Source organism: Cololabis saira, chromosome 15 (genome assembly GCF_033807715.1).
Source record: "Cololabis saira isolate AMF1-May2022 chromosome 15, fColSai1.1, whole genome shotgun sequence".
Lineage (NCBI taxonomy): Eukaryota > Metazoa > Chordata > Actinopteri > Beloniformes > Belonidae > Cololabis > Cololabis saira.
The window spans coordinates 13,910,084-13,920,518 of NC_084601.1; the positions used below are offsets into that span (position 1 = coordinate 13,910,084).

Genomic DNA, 10,435 nt, shown 5'->3' on the forward strand with positions numbered 1-10,435 from the left:
ATGTGTCATCAGTCTGAGAGGCACCACAGACTCAACAGAGTTGAGAATATGACTCTTAAGCCAAATGAAACTTGGCACCCTGAAAATACACAGTAACGAGTGGATGGCCACCTTTCAGAAAATAAACAGACATTACTTAGACAGAAAGAGGATTTGGGGGTTTGGGGGTGGGGGGGGGTTGTTGCTGACATGGGTGAGGGTGGCTTAAAGAACCAAGTGGTGACATTTCAGCAAGTTTGGACCAAATGAAGTGGGGGGGGTTAGAAAGGAAGAGCTGATGGTATGTAGTGGTTTGGCGAACACGGGTTGTGTGTGCGTGAGTTGGGAGTTGTAGTGGTGGGGGGGGTGGGGCTGGGCATTTAAGAAGATATATGATGTGGTTTTGGAGTTTATCCAAGTCATGAGCCCTATCTTTCACATGGCCACCCAGCTGTGTAAACACCCCATAACTGGCTGCTGGCAAAGGTGTCCCACCAATCGGTGGCGAGATGGAGTGCAGGGTGGGACGAGTGGACCAATGAGTCAGCTACAGGGTGTGGGGAGAGGAGGAAGAAAAGAGGAGAGAGTCGGATTGACACAATGAAGAAGAGGCCGGTAGGTCAGAAGTTAAACACATCTTCTTTACTCCCTCTGTCTCCCTTTGATTTCAGAGTTTCAGATTCAAATTGGCCTTAATAAAATTACAAGTTGTTTGGAGGTTTATAGGTCAAGCATGCGAGCGCAATATTCCACTATTTATACGAGGTCCGCAAAATTAACTTTTTGTCTGGACTTTCACAAAAAACCAGAGTGTCTAACTTCAATAATTTGCACAAATAATAAAGTTGAGATTCTGTAAAGGACGTCCATAAAATGAGCAATAAAAACAAAAGTGTGGAGGGGGAGAGTTCAGTAACTGAGATGGAATGGAAGACAGTACCTCAAGTACGGAGAAAGGAAGAAACATAACCTGGCAGGAGTGTCTTGTGTCAGATTTACAGTCAAAGTGGTCTGAGAACAGAGCCAGAGTAGGAATAAGACAGATTTACATGGTGAGGACAGATTTGGCTGCTCTGCGGCAGCACAATGGACACATGCTGTTCTCTGGTGATCTCTATTAAAAACTACAACTTCAGAATAAAAATTCAGTGTTTGCACTGAGAAAAATGTATACCGTCATTTTTTTTCTCTTCCATAAATAAATTAAGAATTAAGGGATTTGGGTTTTTTTTTCTATCAACCCACATATTGATGTCTTTCCAGGCTGTCTATTCACATTTATTGTGGTAAGTTGTTTCACAAGCAGGCCCAGAATCCTAGAAGCATTCAGTGTCAGGATGTTCTTTCTTAAATTTATTGAGTTGTGTTTAAAGGCAGAAGTGCTGGGGCTCATTACATTTGAGGGAGATTAATAGCTATTGCCATTCTAAACTGCTCACACTACTTATCATATAAAAATATCTTTGCAGCTAATATTTAGATTTGTTACAGATCTAATGTCACTATGAGATCGCCTACATTGCTCTGCTTTAGTCCTGCTCATTTTTTAAGAAAATTAGCTCACTGAATTTAACATCCAGACTTCAAAGATCCATCTACATTCTTCAAGTTTGATACATCACCCTTCCATTGTTTACTTCCATTAAAACGTACTGTAGTACTATTACAAACTATCATTAATATCACTCAGTGACCACTAATAAGACAAAGTGCAACAGGAAATCAACCATTGTGCTTGTCTGTGTGAAGATCTTTCCTGACTAAAATTGGGATAAACCCTGTTGGTGTGTGTGTCACTCGAGTGTGTTTATGTGCCTCTTTTGGGGTTTTACTCCTTATTTAAGACCAATATTTACCAAGTAGCCCCAGGGTGAGATTACCTCATATTCTCCCACCCAGCTGTGCTTTCTCAGTGTTTCCACGACAACCGGCGGAATGTCTCGTCATGTTTATCTGCCTGCCAGGAAACCAGAGAGCGAGAGGAAGAAGAAGCTGGAGGGAGATGGAGAAGAGACACTCAGGTTGGAGTCTGTATACAAGACACTCAGACAGTCACGTTCTTGTTCGTGTTGAAAAATCACAGCAAATAAAATGCAAAAGTGAGTTGTTAATACATTGTTGAGTTGTTAATACAGTACGTTTTTGGTAGGTTCTTGATGTAAGTGGTATGGAGGTCTGCACATTCACACATGAGAACAACCAACTTACTTAACATTTGTTACTATAATAATGCTGTTTTGACGAGTCAAAATCTCTGCTGTACGTTAGAATACACATTATAGTATTGGATCCTGGTAGAGCCAAGCTACTTAGTAAGCTTCTCTGCGTAGCTAGAAAGTGCATTCTGTTCAATTGGATTCATGAGAAACCTCCATCAGTAACCCAATGGTATAGAGAAATCTACAGAGTTCTTCCGATGGAAAGACTCAGTGCCAAATTAAAAGATAGGGAAGATAACTTCATGAAAATTTGGTGGCTTCTTATAAACCATTTGCCCAGGGATCTATCTGCCTTGATTTATAAAGGAAGCGATTCTTTGGATTTTAGACCCCCAGCTGTACTCTTGCAGTTTACCTTCTGATGTGCTCGGTGTGTGCTGTGTGTACTACACAATGTAACTTTTTTTTAATTTACACAGTAACTGTGTGGTATGTGTCGATTGCCCTTTTCTTTTTCCTTTTTTTTCTTTTCTTTTCTTTTTGTTTGTATTGTATTCTGTTTTTGATTTATACCTTTTGTGTTAATACTGAAAATCAATAAAATATTATTATGAAAAAAAGAATACACATTATAAAGGAAAATGTATTAATGAACTTCTAATCACCCAAAGCAACACAACTAAACATTGAAGTGTCGCATACAATAACTGAGATCCACATACTGTGATACCAGAGCTGCCAAGTGCTCAAATGGGCGACGAATGCAGCGACCAATCCATATGACGGTTGACTTTGGATAAAAAAAAAAACAAAAAAAACACAATGCAAGAAATGTAATGATCTTAGGTTGTGGTTCTAATCAACTGTACCATATCCTACAAACTGGACCAAGTAGGGCTCTGTGCATCAGCTTTTGTGGGGGCACGGATGGCACAATATATAGGACTTTTTCTAAAAACATTTATTGATAAGTCAAAGTCTTTCTAGGATAATAGAGTGGAAACCAGAGTCTTCATTTATATGTTAAGAAATGAAGCCCATATGACAAAAAGAACATGCATCCACCCATCACCCAATCATCATCTATCCCCTCCTCTTCCTATTCAGGGTCACAGGGGTTTTTGGATCCCAAACCAGCTCTTTTCGGGAAAAGGTGGGAGTACACATTATCAAGGGGGGTGAAGGAGGGGGTGAACCTGTTCATTAGTGTTGTGAATGATGATTTTGAACTTTTGCAATCAAGGGATGCAAAACTGTAGTCGTAACAGCAATGTGCAGAAAACTCTGCAGCCAAATTCTCCTGCCCAAAACCATCTGTTATATGTAAAACATGAACATAAAGTGTGACCACATAGCAATTTTTGTAATTGTAATGACCAGGCATTAAAGCCCACAGACAGTAGCTCTTTCTGCAGTGTCTGTGGACACTGTCTTGCCATGGAAACGCACAGTTATTTGCTTTGATTTGCAACAGAAAAGCTTGTGGTGTATGGTGACTGTTAGAGAATGTTCTGTTTGGTTTTCTCCTGGCCAGTTTAAGTGTTAAAAGTGTCATTATTTAGCCTCTGAGGCCTCGAAGACAGTGCAAACAAGACTGTATGACCTTCTGTCAAGAGCCTCCGTTCTTCAGAAGCTCATTAAGGGCATCTATGAGGACAGCACATCAATTGGTGGGGCCGTCTAGCTTCCTCTCCGTCTTTTTAAGCCTCACTAAAGCACTCGCCAGGCCGACTAACGGCAGAAATGGATTCAATTTAGAGCTGGAGTAGCCTTGAAAGAAGTCGCGCTGTGAGGTGGTGTAGGCGACTTATTAAAACAGCAGGAAAGGCCCTTGGACTTGGGCCAAATAGGATCTCACCCTGCCGAGCGCTGGCCGGATTTGGAGAAAGTTAAATGCACCTGTTATGATGCTTCTCTGGTTTTTTTTGTTTTGTTTTTTTTTCTGTGCCTGTAGAGAACGGTTTCAGTCTGACTGAAAGCCACTGACACTTTTCTGCAGCTGTAATTTAAAACCGACGATGGAGATGCAAGGTTGCTTACAGGACTCCACGTTACTGAATTTTGTCAATGATGATGGGAACCTGATGGCGTTTCCGCAAAAGTACAATTTAGGACCAAAACAGAAGGTGGATGATGATGCTCCATTATGTCCAAATACTCAGAAACGGATCAGCGACTCTTTTTGGAGCCGAGAGCTTGAGGACGGCGCTGAGGATCATCTGGGCTCGCCACGGTTCTGCTGCGGGAGTCACAGCAAGGATAAACGGAGGAGGATCATCACCGTGGTGCAGCGACAGGCGGCCAACGTGCGGGAGAGAAAGAGGATGTTTAGTCTGAACGAGGCCTTTGATGAACTAAGGAGGAAAGTTCCCACGTTCGCCTATGAGAAGAGACTCTCCCGCATCGAGACGCTGCGCTTGGCCATCGTTTACATCTCCTTCATGACGGACCTGCTGGAGCACACCTGAGACAGAGGAGTGCAGTCCCTTATCCCGACAAGACTGGACTGTTTTGATGGGTCTATACGTTTCAGCAGCGACACAGACATGCACAAAAGATAAGGGAACTGCTTTGGGTTAATTTTAGCATTTAACTTCATAGGACATTTAAAGAAAAACACATAACAAGACAGCAAGGTTTTCAGAAACAGACTATAATATATCATTTAATATACTGTATGTGAATTATTATTTCTTAAAAATAAATCTATAGCTAAAATTCACGAGTGAGTTTATTGCTTTGCAACAAAATGGAGAACAGCATGGAAATTTAACATACTGTAATCTAACTAATTTAATATAATAGGCTACTTTACAGTTTTGTGTCGCACGCGTTTATTTGTATTACTTAGGGCTGGGCGATATGGACCAAAAGTCATATCTCGATATTTTCTAGCTGAATGGCGATACTCGATATATATCAATATTTTTTCTGTGCCATAATTGGGGTTTCCCCCAAAGCATTTTAGCATAGCATCTCTGTTAGCTTCATTCTTTTCTGAGGCAAACCCTTAAAAAAACAGTCAGTTTTAATACAAAGCCTCGTGCCAAATGTCACACAGGTACATTTATTAACAGAGGTCTGCACAATATCAAAATGTATAAAACAAATGAAATAAAAATAAACTGCCTGCATATATAGAATAAAAATGCTTCTTGAATAAAATAAAACAAATATCCCTTTCCTGCATAACAATTAAATTAAAATACACTGTGCAATTAGTACAATGTAGACAGTAACAGGCAGACTTTTCCACTGAGGTTGACACTTGTGCAAATAACAAAACATTTGTGCAAATCTCAAATAAAACATTCAAGTCAATTTGTCACAAAATAAGCTATATCAAAATCATAAAAAAAAAAATATATTATTATTTTTGTTTTAAATCGATATAAACGATATTGTCTCGTACCATATCACGTTTGAAAATATATCGATATATATTAAAATCTCGATATATCGCCCAGCCCTAGTATTACTGTTACATCTACAATTATAAGGCCATGAATGTTTGGCTTTTTAAATATCTTTCTGAAACACAGATAAAGATGCCTATCATTATGATGATGGCTGAGCGTTTCAGCACCACGGACAGCTACTGGCCTCTCGCCTCACCTGGCTGCAGACGCGGGACAGGTGAGGGAAGGAAAGCAGCTCGAGGTTTATTCAAGGAAAGAAACAACGGTGAGAGTAGAACATTTGGAGTTGCTTGGCCTATAGGGCTTATCAGCAAACAAATGCTATCATTGATCCAAGCCTCACTGCGTGAAGTTAAGAGGTTGGCTTTGATACCGAGGTGTAAATTAAACGTGAGATATGATGAAAGGGGGACAAATTCTGCTTATGTGAACTGTTAGACCTCCAGGACGCAATGTCTTTGTTCTGGGGTGCAAATTTTAAGCTAGAGCAGAACAGCCTGGGCCAGAAAGGGACTTGTGGTGGTGCGTCTTACAATAACAAGTGATTACCGCCCCTGATTCGTCTGTCTCTCGTCAGAGGTGGGAACACTCGGTGCGTATTTCAAGCCACAGACCACCTACAAAAGTGGCTCGTTTCAGCCACATCTGAGAGAATCTCGTCCGGACTTTTGACAGGCTCCAGAGCTGGTGTAATATGTGCCCTTAATTGTGAGAGATTGCTTTCTTTCTTTCTCTCTCTCTCTGTCTTCAGTTCGTCTTTATCACCTCCTGTATTTGAATTTTGCTCCAGCCGTATACACGCCTTCAGCGACCCGCTGTGCGCACGGATCCGCCTTGAGAGCTCCCTGGGACGGATAGTCCTTTAAACCTGATCCGTGGTGCCGAGATCCCCGCGGGGAGTCCGCACTATTTAAGTGCATACCTCAACGCGAGGCTGCTGACGGGAAAATAAACACCTTGGTCTGCTTATTCAAAGAGTCCCCTCCTGCTGGGACGACCTCCTGTTGGTCTGATGTTTTTCACCACCACTGCTGCTGCTCCCACATCAGAGGTTGAAACCTGTACAGAGGGAATAAAAGCCCACAATTGTGGAGGAACTTTATAACCCCATACTATTATTCTCTCTGGCTTATAGAAAAAAAGAAAGAGAACGAAATATTAATTTTAAAACGTTGGATGACGTAATTGTTTCTTTTTTTAAAACACTTAAAAACTGCACCTGGAAATATATTGTCCGTTAAAACAATAAATCAAGTTCTAAACGCCGAAATGAGACTTTAGGAATAAAATGAAAGAACACATTCACCTATTCATAGGCTTCATGGTGCAAAAGTGATTGTAAGTTATTAGACAAATAAATGAACTTCAACAAAAAAAAAAAAAAACGAGGTGATCTATCATCTTGGCAAGCCATAAAAAAACTAAAAGGAAAGAAATGAAGATGCATTTGACTGGTTTTGCACTAAACTGAGAGATTTAATATCACCGCCCCTTTCACATTCTCTCTTCGTTCTGTAAAGAAGGTTTACTGTATTTCTAATATTATAGCGAGAAGTCTCCTTCTCCTGCAGTATTATGTTTCACCCCTCCTTACCCAATCACAGCGCTCCCCAAAATCCTCCTGCGCGCTCCCCGCTATAAGAGCTGGGCTCGTCCCAGTCTGGCAGACTCCTTCCCTGATCCGTTTGCGCACAGGCTTTCGTAATCCAAGTTCACACCCAAATGCGGGACAGACTCTTTATTACCTGCTCTGTTTGTTGATGTTGTAACAACTTCAGAGGACTTGGGTCAGGGGGGTTACAACGGTCCAACGGGCAACAGACGGGGTTTTTTTTTTCTTCCCAAAACGATGCGGGAAGACAACTCCTCCCCGATGGACAGCGCTGGCAACAGCGAGGAGGAGACGGACCGGCAGCTGCCGCGCAGAGGCGCAAGGAAGAGGCGGATGGCGCGGAGGAGCACGGACGAAGAAGAAGAAGAAGACGAGGGAGACGTGGAGAGTCCCGGCACTGGGAAGAAGAAATACAGAAAGAGCTGCGATGGAGGAGAAGTAGGAGGAGGGAGCGCCGGGAGCGCCGGGAGCGGCGGCAGCGAGGCCAGCAGCAGCCCGGCGCGCTCCTTCGACGACCTGCAGACGCAGCGCGTAATGGCCAATATCCGCGAGCGGCAGCGCACGCAGTCTCTCAACGAGGCTTTCACGTCGTTACGTAAGATTATTCCCACCCTTCCGTCGGACAAACTGAGCAAGATCCAGACTCTGAAGCTCGCCGCACGGTACATCGACTTCCTATGCCAGGTTCTGCAGAGCGACGAGCTGGACGCGCGGGGGACCAGCTGCAGCTACGTGGCCCACGAACGCCTGAGCTATGCGTTCTCCGTATGGAGGATGGGGGGCGCCTGGTCTCTGTCTACGGCATCATCACACTAGCTGGGCCAGGGTTGTTGCTGATGCGAGATCACGGTAAGATGAGCCACTTTACTGTTCATCCTGATGTGCCAAAATGGTGCGCGTATTTTACGCACAGCCAATGGCTGAAATGCTTTATAGTTTCCTTCAGTAGACAGACTTTGGCTACTGTATCTGGATTTCACCTTCTCAAACCTTCATTAGGTTGCATGTTTTTGTAAATGTACAAATTTGTGCATAGACACTACAAAAACCCAAAATGGTGTGTTAAACAACCACAAAAGCCCACAGAAAGTCCTTAAAAGCAATCAGAAAATTGATTTTCACCTGAGTTTGATGCCAACACAATACATACATTACTGTAGCCCATACAGTCCATAGATGCAAAAAGAAATGTGGTGAAGTCTAATGAAATGATTTTCTGATTAAAAATATATACATTTCCTTCACAGGTACGTAAGAGACTGGAGAACCGGTGAAGGCCAATCTTTCAAACAGGCCAAAGGCAGCAGAGGCCCAGGCTCAACAGTGCTTCGGGGCCTCAGAGGAAAGAAGCCTTTTCATATTTCCCTTTGCATGGACCTTTAAGTTTGCAATGGAGCACTTAGGACAGACAGTGCGGAAATGAAGAAAGAGAGACCACTGCGACTATGAATGTTGTAAAAACAAAACAAGCTCTGACGAACTGCTCTGTTTTGAAACACAAGAGAAAAATGACAATCCACTCCACATTCCCTGTGACAGTATTTCACAGAAAAAGAAGTATTTTGTATTTATTTTTCTACACAGGTATGAAATTCCTTTCTCCCCTTTCGTACAGAAGGTATTTATTTTTGGAAATCACAGAATGGATCTAAACTTTGAACATTTTGTGTGTTGTACATATTTGTTAATATGTTGAATAAAAAAAGAAGATTTCTCCATTTCTTTCTCTCTTTCTGTCTGGACGGTCATTAAAGGTCTAACAATACAATAAACAGCTCAATGACATTACTGTAAGCTGAAGTTTGAGAATAGATATTTCTACGCAAAAGAATTATTTTAAATACTTAGCTTCTCATGGTCCCTGTACTTTGAGCCCATGTAGTTTATTTTCAATGATGAATCCCCAGTTAACTAAACCAGAGCGGTGGGAGCAAAAGAAAACATCTCATACCAATGGTGTATTCTGTTGTGATTTCATGAGCTCAGGGATCTGGGAAAGCCATAATTAGCTGGTGGTCTGTTTGAACACAGTGAATTTGGAGCTGTAGGAGGCATGCATGATATTCCCAGATGTCCTCTGAGCCACAGGTCAGCATGGGAGTTACCTGCAGGTGCTGCAGCAGTCATATCTCAGGAGTTTTGACGGATAAATAGAGTGGATATGGATCAGAATGCAAACTGGATAGACTATATAGTTGCATATATAGAGAATTACTTTGAAAACACTCAACTTTAAAAGTAAGTGTTGCAGTTTTGAAGACGTATAAATCTACTTGACTGTACTGGGGTCCGTATGAATAATCAGGTCACTGTCGGAAACATTTTTGGAGCATATTCATTCTTTCTGGATTTTCTAAAACAAATTTAAACGTTTAATACATTGTGAAAGTTTCCCACTTATGAAGTTACATTGCGTAAAGGTGAATTCAGGTCAAACCTCCCGCCACAACAGCACTGAATAGAGTAAATCCAATGTTACAAGAAGATATGTGGCTTTGTGTATATGTTTTTGATTTAGTTTCATCAGCAAAGTAGTTTGTTTAAAAAATTAGCCCTTTATAAATGCATTAAATGTTTCAAATAAAATAAAGTTGGGCTGCGTTTATAGCGATTAAAGAATCACAGATGAAAGACTCACTGTAGCAACTCAGATATCTCTCCGCGGGGTTGTTAAGAAATGATTATGGGAGCATTACGGTGTTTTTGCATCACGGGTTGCGTGCGGAAGGTAAAGCCATCAGCTCTGACCTGAAGCCCCGGCCCGCCGACTGGGGGAATCGATTCCCACCCTTAGATCACCGTGGCTGTGTTATCTTAAACTTGAGGCTGTTGCTCTGACACACAGGAATGTCACCTTTGAGGCTTCAAAACACACACACAAACACGTATAGGTTATACACACACAGAGAGACAGATTTCTCACGCCTATGAAATGGGGAACTATGTTCCACACAGAAGGAGAGTAAGAAGGGGGGAAGATGGCTCCTGCACCCAGCTCCTGCCCCCCTTTGATGCTTCAAAGTAATGGGATGACCGCTTGTTATCAGTGTGAAGGCATCTGGCTCTCCAGATTTAAGTGTGCTATGATTTATAGAGTCTTTGATGACTGACACACACTCACAGACACTCTCTCCCACTCATTCATCACGCTTCGTATCTCCTTGCTTTTCAGGCTTGCAGTCCTTAGACTGACCTCAGCCAAAGGTACAGGCCGGTGTGTATTTTAATAACGCCAAAAACTATAAATCGTCCTCAAGATGGATTTC

General features: G+C 42.1%; 2 protein-coding genes across 2 annotated transcripts; both read left to right on the plus strand.

Moving 5' to 3' along the window:
• Positions 1-4,156: 4,156 nt before the first annotated feature.
• Positions 4,157-4,606, plus strand: LOC133461485 (pancreas transcription factor 1 subunit alpha). The gene has a single exon (XM_061742432.1). It carries the CDS (start codon positions 4,157-4,159, stop codon positions 4,604-4,606), a length of 450 nt encoding a protein of 149 aa, XP_061598416.1.
• A 2,621-nt stretch (positions 4,607-7,227) lies between these two features.
• On the plus strand, positions 7,228-8,870 carry twist1a (twist family bHLH transcription factor 1a). The gene is made up of 2 exons (XM_061741896.1): positions 7,228-8,018; positions 8,417-8,870. Exon 1 carries the CDS (start codon positions 7,407-7,409, stop codon positions 7,983-7,985), a length of 579 nt encoding a protein of 192 aa, XP_061597880.1. The 5' UTR covers positions 7,228-7,406; the 3' UTR covers positions 7,986-8,018; positions 8,417-8,870.
• Positions 8,871-10,435: the final 1,565 nt, after the last annotated feature.